Below are 14,304 nucleotides of genomic sequence, written 5' to 3' on the forward strand. Positions count from 1 at the left end.
AAAAAAGAATTAACATCTTTTACATTTATAAAGGGACACTAAGACCTAGCAACAATATCCCAAGCTGAAAGCTCATGTGGAGAAAAGAATTAAAATATTCCAGAGTTGTATACAGTATTCCCTACAACAGACATGGTCAGCTATTTTAATAAATGTTTCCTGCTTATTTGGGAAACTTAGGGGGGAAAATGACAAGAGATACCAACCATACAGTGGAGTAATAAGGGTCACAGACAGAAGTGGATAGCATTTAGTCTTAATTTCATGTATAATTTTTCTAAACCAACAGTCAATAATTTCCTCCAGTAGCTTTTCCCACATATTTTTCTGAAGTGTGGAAATCTCATTAGAAGTTTTGATAAATCATCACTGATATATTAAGAAACACCACATGGGCAGAAAATTCCAGAACTTTTTGATAAGAAGTTTCTCACATCTCAAAAGCCAGTTACAACCTCTGCTACTGGATTTTTCCTATTACCTATCCTAAGTGTTCATTGACAGAACTGTAATGAACAAGTAGACTAAAACATAAAAATGTAGCAAAACTAAGTAATACAAACTTTAGGATTTTTTTTTTTTTTTTTTTTTGTCCTGGTGCTACACCATATGTTACTTTTGTGGGGTTTTAATATTGTTCCATATTTTGTAAGGAGACATAGAAGTCAGATTTGTGACCTTTCTAACCTTCTAGAAAATATTAAGAACAAACATAAAATGCTGAGCCTGCGCTATGAAAAAGATTTTGTTAGATCTACTTGATTCAGAGAAAAAACAATGTCTGGCTGGAATGCTGCCCTGCTAGCTCCTAAGAGAAGAAGCATAAATCTTCAGAGGACAGAAAGCCAAGTATTATTTGCAGTCCTACAAAGCTGGAGGTGGTGGGTCTCTCCTGCAGATTAGCTCAGCCTTGGAATGCAGCTGAAACACGTGTCTCAAACAGATGGCAAAATCCAGGGAACAGCCCACAATTTGATATCAGCAGCTGTGTGTGAAATACATGCGGGGTTAAGCGGCCAAGAAGAAGCACGCTGCAGCTCTACCCAACCATGCACAACTGCCTCAGATGATTCAAAGCTCAGCTTTCCAGTCTCAAAATTTGAGACTGGTTAGGAATCAAAACTCATGCACTGTGCCATTGCACAAGTGAAGTGAGAAAAGCCAGGCTCCACCCTTCTCCTCAGGCCAGCAGGGAGTGCCCCTGCCAACCCTCCCTCTGCTCCAGAATTTTCAGAGACAAATGTCTCAGCGTTGCCCCCAGCGATGAAAGTAACATAAACATACAAATTCCACTGCCTTAAAATGGCAAAACCCTAGTAATGGTAATGCAGGAGAACATTAATGTTATCAGAAAACTGTTCCCATCAGTAGGTAACCTGGGGTTCAGTGGAGCGATAAACTTTTGCTTCTATTATTTTTCATGTCAATTGCCCATATGAAGAAATGGAATGCACTGTTCCCCAAATTTGTAGATGATACCAAATTCAGGGGAGCTGTTACCACCTAGAGGACAGGAAAAGCATTCAGAGGAACTTTTTGACACACTGGAGAAACGAGCCAAGCAACCCTCATAAATTTTGTGTAAGAAAGATACAGTGTCTGGAGAGCTCAAGCGCCCACAACAGTCGGACACCAATTGAAGCTGGCAGTTTTGCAATGGGAAGAAAGAAAAGAGTTAAAATAGACAAAAGGAAAGATCTTTGCGTCCTGTAGGGCAAGTTGGATATGGATCAGTGGTGAGAGCTTGCAATGACTGAAGTTAACTTGATACTGGGCCAAACCAGGAGGGCTGTACCAGAAGAGATTCAGCCTTTTATTGAGCATATCGGAAACTACACCAGGAGCACCACAGCCACTTCTGGGCTCCCCAGCACAAAAAAAGAAGGTATGACAAACTGGCCTAAGTGCCCTAGAACTGGAGGAAGGCCAGGAAGACCACTATGGGGCTGCAGCATCCAGCGTTGAAGGAATGGTGAAGGGGCCAGGCTTTCCCAGCCAGCAGAAGGAAGCAGGCAGGATGTGTTGCAGTAGTGGATATCCATTCAGCCATCCAAAGGGGAATACAGCGATGAACAAGGACATGTTCCTCCAAGATATACAGCAAAAGGACAATCAAAAGAAGAAAGAAATCTCACAGTGACTGGGCTTTAGGGCAGGCTGTCACTGCTGAATTCCATCCTGGGAGGTTTTCAAACTGAGCTGGAGGGAGCCCAGAGCAGCCTGATCCAACCTTCAAAGCAGCACTGCTTCAAGCAGAACACTGGACCAGCTGACCTTGAGAGGACCCTCACCATCTGAATTTTTCCATGATTGTATTATAGTCCCAATGGTAAACCATACTAAAGACATAGACACCTTATTAGTATTAGTATAATCCATACTACAGAGAGACAGACAACCATATTAAGAGTTGTGCAAGGTTAGAAAATATGAAATTGTGAATGACATGCGTTGAAGTTTTTGCTGTCCTAAACTGGAGCAACCTAATCCTTAATTCTGAAAAAAATATTTTCAGAAGCCTTCATTAATCATGAGATGCTGTGTTACACACAGACACAAAACTGAAATATTAGTGTTTTAAAAAATCAATATGAATGATACATGAGCTTATTCCGTAGCAGGGTTTTTCTCTTGAAGAGAAGTTTCAGTGAAACTTACTGGAGTAAGTAACTTACTTATTTCTACCTTTAAAAACTGCTTGATCTATTAGTTTGAATTATATTCTTTCATGTCTTGCATTATATTTATTTGGGAAACACTAGATAGAAGTGTTCCACAGTGGAAGGAGTTTTTTATTTATGCAGCAATATAATTCGGACTAAGGAGATTAAGGACACTTAAAGAGTGCATCTGTCTCCATAAATCACTGCTGATCAGGAACTTCTGAAAATCACCCCTTGAAAACAATGTCTTTTACTTTGATGCAAAGTAAAACTTTAGCAGCAAAAGGATTTTTTTGCCTTGTAAATATGAATCTGAAGTATTGTCACATTGCTCTTCAGACAATTTTTATAAGGCTACTTGAAAATACAATTGAAATATGCAAATTTAATTCATCTGGTGTACTATGTGCCATTTTAAACAGGAACCTTATTGTACATCTAATACAATCAGTGGAATCTTAATGATTTTGTGGTTAAGAAAATTGGGTCTATTTTATATTGAAGTCTTTCAGTTAATTTCAATTCAAGCTGCTAAAGAGTATTTAGGAAGACCATATGTGTAAAGATTTTAACAGGGTAGAATGGTATTTAGCTGTAAAATAAGTAAGAGGATTGGTGTTAAAGACATTTCCAATAAAAGAAACTGTGTTTACTGAAACATACACCACAAAATGCAGGGTTCAACTGTCATTTGTTCATTCCAAAGTTTAAATATTATGTTAAGTATTCACAAAATAAACATTCAGATTTTTCTTATTCAACCAATACTAAAAATTAGTAGATAGGTGATGCCATAATTCAATATCCTTTTAATTATTGGGCTTTTGCATTTATTTTCCAAGGAAAGCACTGCAAAGCATCCATTAATCTCCTTTTGCCACTGCAAAAACAGCACCTAGAGAAATGTGCCTTGCAGAGTAAGGGCCTGCTTAAAAACGGTGTCCAAGTGGTCCCAGAATGAATGCAACCTCTAAGTAACTAATGTGCTATAGTATAACTAAGAACCTCTAAGTAACGTGCTATAGTCAATAGCCACGGCTCCCCTCCCACCTGTGCTGGGAACAGAGTAAGGCTCATCTGCTTCCAAGGATCACCAACAGTGTCAGCAGGCAATTTCAGGACTGTCAGGCAAAAGAGAGCAACTTTACTTACCTCTGAAAACTAACTTCTAACCTGATTTTAGAGCCAAGTAAGTCAGTTTAATGGCAAGATTAATCAAGGCCTAAGATAAATTGGCTGAAATTGCTATTTTGTGTACTTTTATACAGTTCACTCTGTGGAGCAATGCAACTGTTCAGACTCAACTACTCAGAAAGTAAGGGCTGAACAAAATAAGTAATAGCTGTTCTTGCTTTCTTATCTTATTCTCCAACATGCCTCTTTATTTTCAAGGTATCCGCTTCATTTGTCCCTCCAGTTTGTTACTAGCTGTTTTTACTCCTGGTTTCATAGCTGCCAGCACATCGTGCTGATGCACATATACAACAAGGATGTATTTTCTTGGAGGGTGGGGGAATAAAATCCACAGCAATTAGCATTCCTGAAATGAATGAAAACATTTATATCACTGTTACATTTTCAACTACAGGAAATGAAAAAATTATCAAAATCATATCACAATATGATTTCATACTGCATATAGAAAAGGTGTGTTATTTTTTTGCCAAAGAGGTATTTTACTTTCTCTTATTAAGCACTAGGACCTTAGCCATTCAGTCTTGTTTCTGTTGAGATTTGTTGGGTATTTTTCATGGCTCAATTCAAAACTGTGAGAACAATCACCAAATTGATTCATCATATTTTTAAAAAATATGGTTAATAAATTATATCCATATACACATAGGCAATGGATTGTTTTTCTTTTCTCATAACATTTTTTAATAACAGCTAAGAATTTTACGATTTTAGTCAGATTAGTCAAGGCTCTTAAAGTTAATGGCAAAATGCATTTTTTTTTTCTAGCTGCAATATCTGTAAGAAAAACATTCACAAAAGTAATCTGTGATCTGAAATGCAAAATAAATCAGCCGAGTCTGACAAGACAATCAGCCTGCATCCTGAATTACTCTATCTGAATTTGAATTACAGTATGGCCAGCCCATTTAGGTCATTAATCCCAAAGATACTGGTTTCTTAATAGTGCCACAAAACACTGCACACATACAAATGAGCACATTAATTGAAGCTCAGTTACAGAACTGTGCTAATATTAATAACACTGCCTTTCACATTCTTATCATTTAATCTCACAGAATGGCAGAAACCAACCAAGAACCCCAAGTCCAGAACTGATAGGATCAATCTGGAATTGAAGCATCTCTTGAACTAATTAAATGGAGGGGAGAGGAGAGAAGGAAATAACCAAATGATCAGATTCTAAAATCCCACATGCTCTCTGAAAGGAAAAGAGAACCTATCTAAGAACCCTGCAGTATTTTTTACCTCATCCCAGATTTAAAGACTGCCCTGTGCAATAATAACTACCTAAATTCCTAAGAATTCCTAGAAGAAACTCTTCCCTCAAAAAACCCCACAAACCACTGAATTTAAGGAAAAAAATGAAATTCATTATATGAAAGGAATGCAGGCACTAGAAGGCAGCACCAGACTCTTGGAGCAGGATACAAACATTTCCTGAGAAAGCCCATGAAACCAGTGGCAGGCTTCCTCTGGTGTGGGAAAAGGAAACAAGAGTTACCTACACTCCTTCCCAATATATTCACCTTTTTAGATGTACTCAGTAACACAGGCCCAACAAGGCTACAATTAAAATTTTGAATGACTTCACAGGATCTTTTCTAGTGCCAGACAGAAAACAGAGTGCCCTTCTTTATCACCTTTGCACAACAGCAGGCTGAAAACCTCTACTCTTGAAAGTGAAGAGCTGTTTCCTTTTAAACCCTTCTTGGAGAAGGTTAAATTCATTTAGAAAATGGTGTCCAGTAAAACATATGCCAGAATGGATCAACCTTCTCTCTTCTTTAATACTTTTTATAATTGTCTGTACTTCATAGCCAAAATTTTAGAATTTTACATGTCTAATACAGAACAAAATATGAAAGAAACTACGCTTGCAGAAACGCCACATTGTCAGTCTTTGCAGTGATCTTAATTAATGAACAAAATGATACCCCTGAGACTCGATCAACATCCAATTAATTTAAAGCATAAATATTTACTGCATTAAAAGCTTTCACTGTCTCAGACAGAAAATCAGCAGCATTAAACAATATTACAGTTTTTAGCTTGTTCTTATCCTAACTTTTCCTGAGGAATACAAGAAATAAGAGGTCATTTCTGTGCAAATTCAAACCAACAAGATATTTTCCTAAGGAAACTGATGTTTCATTCTATTAAAAGTGTGTACTATTTGACATAATATAAATATTATACTTCTTGTATTTTTTATTCTATTTGCATAGCTATCATACTGCTAGTTTGTGCAGATAAACAATCAGATATATACATATATATATGATACATATATAGATATATACATATATTATGTAGAAAATATCATGTTACCAAACAGAAGTGTCACTTGATGAAGACCTCTCTAAATGTATTACTGTGTACAGTCCATCTTAGATTCTTTATATTTTACAAAGCTGAATAATTTGGGGCACCCACTGTCGGGAAATATCGCCTGGATTTTGATTTTATACAAACAGCATAGTCTGCCATCTGTACTGAAGTCCTAGGGTCTATGAAGCGTGAAAAAAGCCTGCTGTCCTAGGCCCTAACTTTACTGGTGCAATAGAAAAAACACAAACTCTGAAAGGGCAACAATGCTTAAAACTGAATGACCTCGATAAAGATGCAGAAGAAGTAAAGAGACTGTCTTGTTTCAGCACAACCGGTTCCTCCAATTTAAATATAAAAACTCTACATTAATTTAATGTTGTCATCTCTCAAGGCATTCTTGCATTGTCCAAAGAACAATCCCTGACTTGCTTTGATCACCAGGAGTGTAGCTGTGCAGCTAGGAAGGGGAAAGTCTATTTCTTTGATCTATTGAGAAAATTCATCCTGGAAAGTCTTGGTTGACTTCTATTCTATTTGGTGGGACATAAAGCTTTGCACGGTGTTGGATATGGAGCCAAAGTTCACCTTTGCTGCAAGGAAGAGAAAGCAGTGGAAATAGTGGCCTGCTGTAGCACTCAGCACTGATGGAAGATACCACTGCCAAAGGCTGCTTTGATATTTATGCGCACATAGAGAAATATACCAACACCTGCTATAAACTGAAACAAGCAGCGTTACTTAATGAACTTACCAGCCTGCGGATCTCCCTCTCACATTCCCGCTTTATTCTATTGATCTCATCCTGGTGGGACTGATAAGCTGTGCGCAGATCCGCAGCCTTCATTTTATCTGCCTGCATAATGTTGTTCAGAGCTTCTTCAAGCTGCTTTTTTCCAGATTTCAGCTCCAAGATCTCTTGCTGCAGCTTCATTCGTTCCCCGTCGAACGCCTTGCGAGCCTCCTCCTTTGCCTCAGTCAGCAGCGCCGTCTTCACTTTGTCAGCCGCCCCGTCCCGCAGGACATTGACTGTAGACTGCAAACGCTGAATTTCACCATCTTTGATTTTCACCATTCTTGCCACCTCCTGCTCATGCTGCCGGATCAGTAGCTCTCTGACACTCTGAAGTTCCTTCATTTTCTCCTCATGGAGCTTGGCTTTCAGTTCAGAAACATAAGCAGTGTGCTTATGCTGCTCCTGTTCCCTTTCTTGTTTGACCTCTTGGATTTTTTCTCTCAGTTTACCCACCTGGAACAAAACATAAAATATTGATTAACAAGCACCACTCCACTTTTTAAAGTCACCAAGGAAGCTGCTTCTAAACTGTTCTTAAAAACCTATCCTGAATATTCAAAAGCAAAGACTGCACACCTCTCTCCAGCAAACAAGTAGGGAAGCAGGGCTGGAAAAAGGCCATGTGCATGTCAAGGAATCTGCTTTAGGGATGTGCAATTGGCAATGAGTTCTCACAGATTTAGGGAATAAAATAAAATTGATCAAGATACAATCTAGTTATCTCCTTATTTCCTATACCATTCTCCCATACCAGACCATTCTCACCCATAACCCCTCTACTGAGCTCTACGAGCAGATGGAAAATGAATCAAACAGGGAAAAGAACTTGTGTTTATGATGGAAATACTTTTATTTTGGATTTCTTAATTACTTAGCTATTTTAATGGGAAAGTTCTTATTAGATAAGCCAAAAGAATTGTCCTTTTGAAAAATCAAGTCTACTCAATCGGCCTCAGATCTCACCCCAAAACTGAGACTATTCATATCCCCAGACATTTCAGAAAATATAGGCCAGTGAATCTAAGGGTTGGGGAGGGAGTAATGGAAAAATGTTATAGACTATTATAGGAACATCCACTGTGATGAAACCTCATTATAAAATGATGCTCAGCAGGCTGCATGGAAACCAATGCTTTTTCCATGTGGGATTAGATGTTAATTTAGAATGAAGAGGGAAACTAGAGAGAGGCTCACTTGTCTATTGCAGTATACCAGAAAGGCTATAATGTATAGCCTGAAACATGCATAGTTTCAGTAAAATCTTTCTACTATCCCCATTACAGAGACTCCCAAAATCTCTATCACAGGCAGGTTTCAAAACTTGCATTTTAACCTTGACTTACAATACAAACATACATAGAAAATAGTGCTTCATGGTAAAAGGTGTAGATAATATTTTAGCAGAAGGTGGGCATGATATACTAGTAAAGGCCTGTCTGCACAAACCAGCCTTTGGAATAAGTCGTGATATTAAAGGCTAAAGTCATTGAAACTCTCCTGCAGGAGAGAGAATAAAGCAAAACAATATCCTTGTGTACAGGAGAAAAAATGTAAACCTGTGTGTATTAGCCAAATAGTAACTTGCTCTGCCCGCGGACCCTGTAAAACCCTATAAAAGGTGTGCTAAAGATAGAAATAAAGGGCGTTCACTTTTACTTCTGTGAAGAGTTGTGAATAGCTGGTGGTGTCTCAATAAAAAGGAGGCTAACAAGCAGCAAAACATTAGTCACTGCCACATCTGCTTCTATCTATGCTACACAAAGCTGTGATCTGCAGTCATCTGATGCATTTAATTTACACTAAATTAAGCCAGAATTGCAGCTTGGTCAGATAGATGTGCAGTCAGGATCAACCCACCATAACTTAACCTGCACTCCTCAGACAGCTGGGACAGCAGATTTTTCCTGTGCAGATGTTACAATCCTCTTTGAGAATTAACTTTGAGAATTAACCAACTCAAACTTACCCTTGATTTAAAGAAAGGAAGAGATTGGACCAGGAAAGGGAGGATCTACATTTTTATGAAAGTAACCTAGATGCACTGTTGACTAAATACCACCTGGGAGAGCACTATAATTACAGCTGTTAAAGAGGTAATAGCTCTGAATCAGACACTGTCACACACAGATTTTACAGATGTTGTCACTCTGTTCCAGGATGATTCTGAGAATGTATCTTTATTAAGAGAGACAGAGGTTGGGTTTTTTTTTCCCAGATGGTAAATCTGGCTTTTGGAAATTATCTGCAGGGTACATCCATGTGTTATTTCCTTCAGTGGGATGACATTTCATTCCAAGCCTAAAGCAGATAGCAGTGATTTTCAGCGCTTGCATTAGGACACCAAATTCCATAGGAGAGTCGATGGCAGGGAGGTTGGAATAGATGATCTTCCAAGCCAAACCATCACATGATGCTGTAACAAAGCTAAGTCACTTACTCACCTATCTGCTATCAGAAGTAAACAGACTAGTTTGTAAGTAAATTTGCAAATGAAACACCACTCATTATTTACTTATTGCCTTACTGATGATCCAAGAAAAATTAAATTAAACTGACCAATGAAACCTACTAATGACAACACGGAGAAACAAAGTGCATAAAAGCACATACAAACACAGACAATATACCGCCAGAACTACAGTAATTTTTAATTAGTCATATTGTACATAAAGTATACAACTGAAAGGCAGTTTTCAACACAACACATTCCTGAGTTTAAGTTCCTGAACAAATTTTTAATAAATGAATTTTCACATTTTGGAGGAGCACTGAGTCACACAAATTAGCTATTTGATCAATGTTTTCATCTTTCACTGAATTAAGGGAAAGCAAGGCAAAACCTATATGCATTGTTGCTGTCTGGGAGAACATGTATTAACCACTCAGAGTAACTGAGTACTATCACATATCACTACTAATTTTACCTAAAAGCTTCAGTAAGAGGAATTTAAAGAATTACAATCCTCAAAAAACTTTGGATTATTACACAGCATCTTAAATGCTTATTACACCCCATGATCCAGAAAGAAAAAGATGCATCCCAATTCTCAAGATCTTTAAAAAGTCTTTTCTAATTACTGCTTTTTGTCAGGTAAGATGGAGAGTTAGATCTGTCTCTCAGATCTTCTCTGAAAGCCATAATCTGTCCTTCCTGCACCACTCAGTCCCTCTCTCCTGCATACTGCACAGTTCTGCACTCGTCTGGCTTCCAGAGCAACTGACTGAATGAAAATAGTAGTGTGGCATTTTCCCATATGCCTGAGTCTCACTTTCCAAATGAACCTAAATTTTAAAGCAATTTCTCTCTTTTAATTTTCAGCACTCTTTCTGTATTTTTTTTTTTCCCTGAAGAAAGCTATTCTATCTAATAAATTAAACCAATAGGGAAACAAAGTCAGGCATGATATCAGGGCACCAATAAACCAGTTATCATCTACCTTTCTAAATTAAAACTTTAATAATTGGTCCACATTGATACAATGTTTTTGTCATAGCAAAATTTAGCTTCTCCAGAAAATAATGCTAAGCATCACTGCTTCTTTCCTTTCTTCTTAAAAAGAGCCTGAAAACAGGATTTTCTTTAAAACAATGTAACTATCTTTTCCTTGGATATTTACATCTTGTTTTCTATGGCAAGTTGTTTTGCACACTTGAGACAGAAAAATAATAGTTTGGCTTTATGATCAGATCAGTCAATGAAAGGATTTTAAAACTATGCATTTCTAAAAGGTAATAACCTATTAAAACATAGGTGTTTCCAAGCGCTACCAAACCACTGCCCCAATTAAAATGTTATGATAAGAATTTACTCAGGACTACCTCATTTTTTTCTCTTGGATTTAACTGCAGGGGTTTTTAATTTGTCAATCACAATCACAGGAGGAATATTCTTGACACTGCTTCTTGCCAGGAATTGCAAACTTGAATGCAAAAGAAGAGAAGGTAATCAGGAATAGTCAGCATGGATTCACCAAGGAGAAATCATGCTTGACCAGTCTGGTAGTCTACAATGGAATGGCTGGATGGGTCAGTGAGGGGGGAGCAGTGTACATTGTCTACCTTGACTTCATAAGAAAGGCTTTTGACACTGTCTTCCATAACATCCTTGTAGGTAAGCTCTGGAAATGGGGCTTAGAGGAATGGACAGTGGATCAAGGTAGGTCAAGAACTGGTTGAATGGCAGAACTCAGAGCATCATGATTAGCAGAGTAGAATCCAGCTGGAGGCTGGGGAGCACCAGGGATGAATACTGGGTTCCAGTCTCATTTAACTTGCTTATGAATGACCTTGGCCCTGTTGAGGTGCATCTGGAGTATTGTGTTCAGTTCTGGGCTCCAAAGTTCAAGAAAGACAAAGAGCTACTGGAGGGGGTTCCCAAAGAGGGGGCCACAAAGATGAGAAGGGGTCTGGAGCATCTCTCTTATGAGGAGAAACTGCAGGAGCTGGGCCTCTTCTTCTAGAGAAGAGAAGACTGAGACGAGACCTTGCCAATGCATATAAATATCTTGAAGAGTATCAAGATGAGAGTTCAGGCTCTTTTTTGTGGTGCCCAATGACAGAATAAGGAGCAATGGCCATAAACTAAAACACACGAAGCTTCGCCAAGCCACTCTATCACTCTTCCCAGAGGTGAGGTATGCAGTAGCAACTGAGATGGAACATCTCATTTATCCTAACTCCTAGATGTTGTGATCTTAAGCTTATAAATGTACAGTCACAAGTAGAATATGGATATCTAAAAGCAATAACTGAACTAGGAGAAGATGGACTGACAGCCAACATTATAGCACCTTTCTGTCAAGAACGAAGTATTACTCAAAATATCAGAAGACTACCTTCTAACTTTTCGTAACTATCTTAGTGGGAATAGGTACTTTGGAATACCTGTTCCTGAAAATTCATGGATCTCAACACATGCATTTATAAACCCACTGAGCTGACTGCCAAGTTCACCCACTGCAGCTCCTTATTCTCATAGCACTGGACTTAAAGGTTCAGTCAGAGTGAATCCTGCCCCCATTCATGTTAAAATAAGTATAATTTTTGTGCTTTGGTCAACTCCTTTTGTTACTCATTACCTAATGTTTGGATGTCTTCCAACAAAGCTTTTTCACTAGCAGAGTGAGGGTATGTGAGCCCCCGCTCAGTTCATGCATTTCCTTCTCCAGGCTCTCCATAGATGGCAGCAAACCTACAGTTCAGGAGGACATCCTATATCCAACAGGGCCCCCAGAGCTATCAAGCAGGTGTTCCCACAACAAGACACAGTACATGGGAACTAAGGCACGGCCACAACTTTTGCTTCACCCCTTAGGCAGCATAAATTAACCCAGCTACACATGTCCAATGGCCAAACCAACACCGGTAAGACCAACTATGATGCACATCCAAAAATGTGCAAACCTATAAATTTTGGATCAGGTATTGCATAAGCATGCAGTAAACAACTTTACAGAAGAAATTTCTTTACATGAATCAACAAACAATGAAAACAAGATGTATTAAGAAAATATGTACAAAGTTTTGAATGTCTCGTGGGTAAAATTTTATTTCAGAGAAAGCAGTATTTTTCAGGCAAAAGTATGCTAAAGCTAATTTCCATCTGTGATGTCTCTCATCAATTAGAAGGTTCCTTCTCAGATAAATCATTAATGTAGACATATACGTGAGGGAAAAAATAGTTTAGGAAAATTAAATTGAATAAATTGGCCCCACAAGAGTTTGTTACCTTTCCTAATACAGTTTATATCCCACGGGTCACAGAGCTGCCTGTTTAGCAGCTTCAGTACTTGTCTCTTACCTCTACACCAGTAAATATATCTAATTTATTTAGAATTCTCTAGGTACAGTTATTTTTGCTTTCTGATACCAAGAAATAATTTCTCTTGGTTTTGTTAGTATTTTTGAACTACAGTCTAAACAGGAAAAGTCACTATGGCTTTGATTTACTCATCTTGTCAAGTCAAGGCATCCTGTAACTGCTGCACAGACGGAGAGTAGGCTGGGAAATAAATCACGTGCTCAGTTCCAGTTAAATGACTTAGAGCAAGCACCACAGCAAAGATGAGGGAAAGAGGTTGAAGATCTCTTCCCCTGGCTGCATCCTCACAGAAATGCACCCAACACACTGCAGAATTTACTTCAGACTGCAATGTACACTTTGCAGGATTTTAGAGCACTCTGGCTGTAATCTCCTCTTTCACAGATTTCATATGCTCATATGTTCACCCATTTCTCTGCACAGATATGTGTTCAATACACAGATCTGCAGCAACAACCTCAATACACTAGAAGATACTAGTTTTTTATGCTGAAGAAAGGTGAACAAGTAAATAACCAAGCAGAAGAAAATCTTCCTAGACTAAATATAGTGTAAGAAGACTAGTGATTGAAAATGTTCCTGCAGCTTTCATGGTACTTACACCTCATTCTTAGTTGAATCAAGAGTTAAACTTGATGCTCTTACAGGTAAAGACTGGAAGTGTATCAGAGCTAAACTCTTCCTAGTGTTCATGTAATTTTTTTTAAAATCAATGTTATTTAAGGACTCAAAATTAATTCGTTCTTCTGTCCAAGGTATAAGATAACTTTATAATTATGTGTTCTTTTTAATGCAATTTAAAAAATTTTAATAAAATTCACATTCATATTTCTACAAATAAAGTTATACAGAACAAAATAGAAATAAGACAACTAAAAAGAAAAATTTACTAGTGAAAAGGTAATCTACTATCAACTCATAAGTCTCCAAATAGAAACACTGAGACACTAAAAATGACAGTGAAATAATGCAACTTATTGACCTCTATTATAAAGGGTATTAGCCACTGCTAAATTTCATGGTGTGCTGTTTTAAAAAGCTCAAGTAGTCTGTGCCACTTGTTTTAAAATTTGTTGTAATTGTATCAATCAACACCAAGAGAAGTTGGATGAGGAAGCCAATAGCAGAATCTCTGACTTATCTGTTAATTTATCAATACCCCTGACCAGTAAGAGATTTGACTTTTTGCTTTAGTCTGTGAAGAAGAAAAATTTCCAAGGAAATACAAATTTAATTGGCTGGTATTTTCTGACCTATTGCATTAGTCAAACAGAAATTACGACTTTATAGTTTCTTTTTCCTCTGTAAGAAAAAGGTCCTGAAGATTACATCTGGGACGGTTTTTGAGTTTACCTTGTACAGTAAAATGTAAAAAATAAGACCTTTCAAAGTTGAGTATCACATAAGGATGTTAATGAAAGTAGAATGTGCAGAAATGTTGTTATTCAGGTGTTCCCCATAAAGTCTAAAAGTCTAAAATAAAGATAGTTTATATAAAGAGA

The 14,304-nt window shown here is 37.7% G+C and overlaps 1 protein-coding gene across 4 annotated transcripts in view; it reads right to left on the minus strand.

The window, feature by feature from the left end:
* JAKMIP1 (janus kinase and microtubule interacting protein 1) overlaps positions 1-14,304 on the minus strand; it is an 87,563-nt gene that overhangs the window by 63,297 nt on the left and 9,962 nt on the right. For all 4 annotated transcript variants that reach the window (XM_058837416.1, XM_058837414.1, XM_058837413.1 and 1 more), the window contains one exon: positions 6,940-7,434. In XM_058837416.1, the coding sequence (XP_058693399.1) occupies positions 6,940-7,434 (495 nt within the window). The remainder of the gene's footprint in view (positions 1-6,939; positions 7,435-14,304) is intronic.

Source organism: Poecile atricapillus, chromosome 4 (assembly GCF_030490865.1).
Source record: "Poecile atricapillus isolate bPoeAtr1 chromosome 4, bPoeAtr1.hap1, whole genome shotgun sequence".
In the NCBI taxonomy this organism is placed as follows: domain Eukaryota; kingdom Metazoa; phylum Chordata; class Aves; order Passeriformes; family Paridae; genus Poecile; species Poecile atricapillus.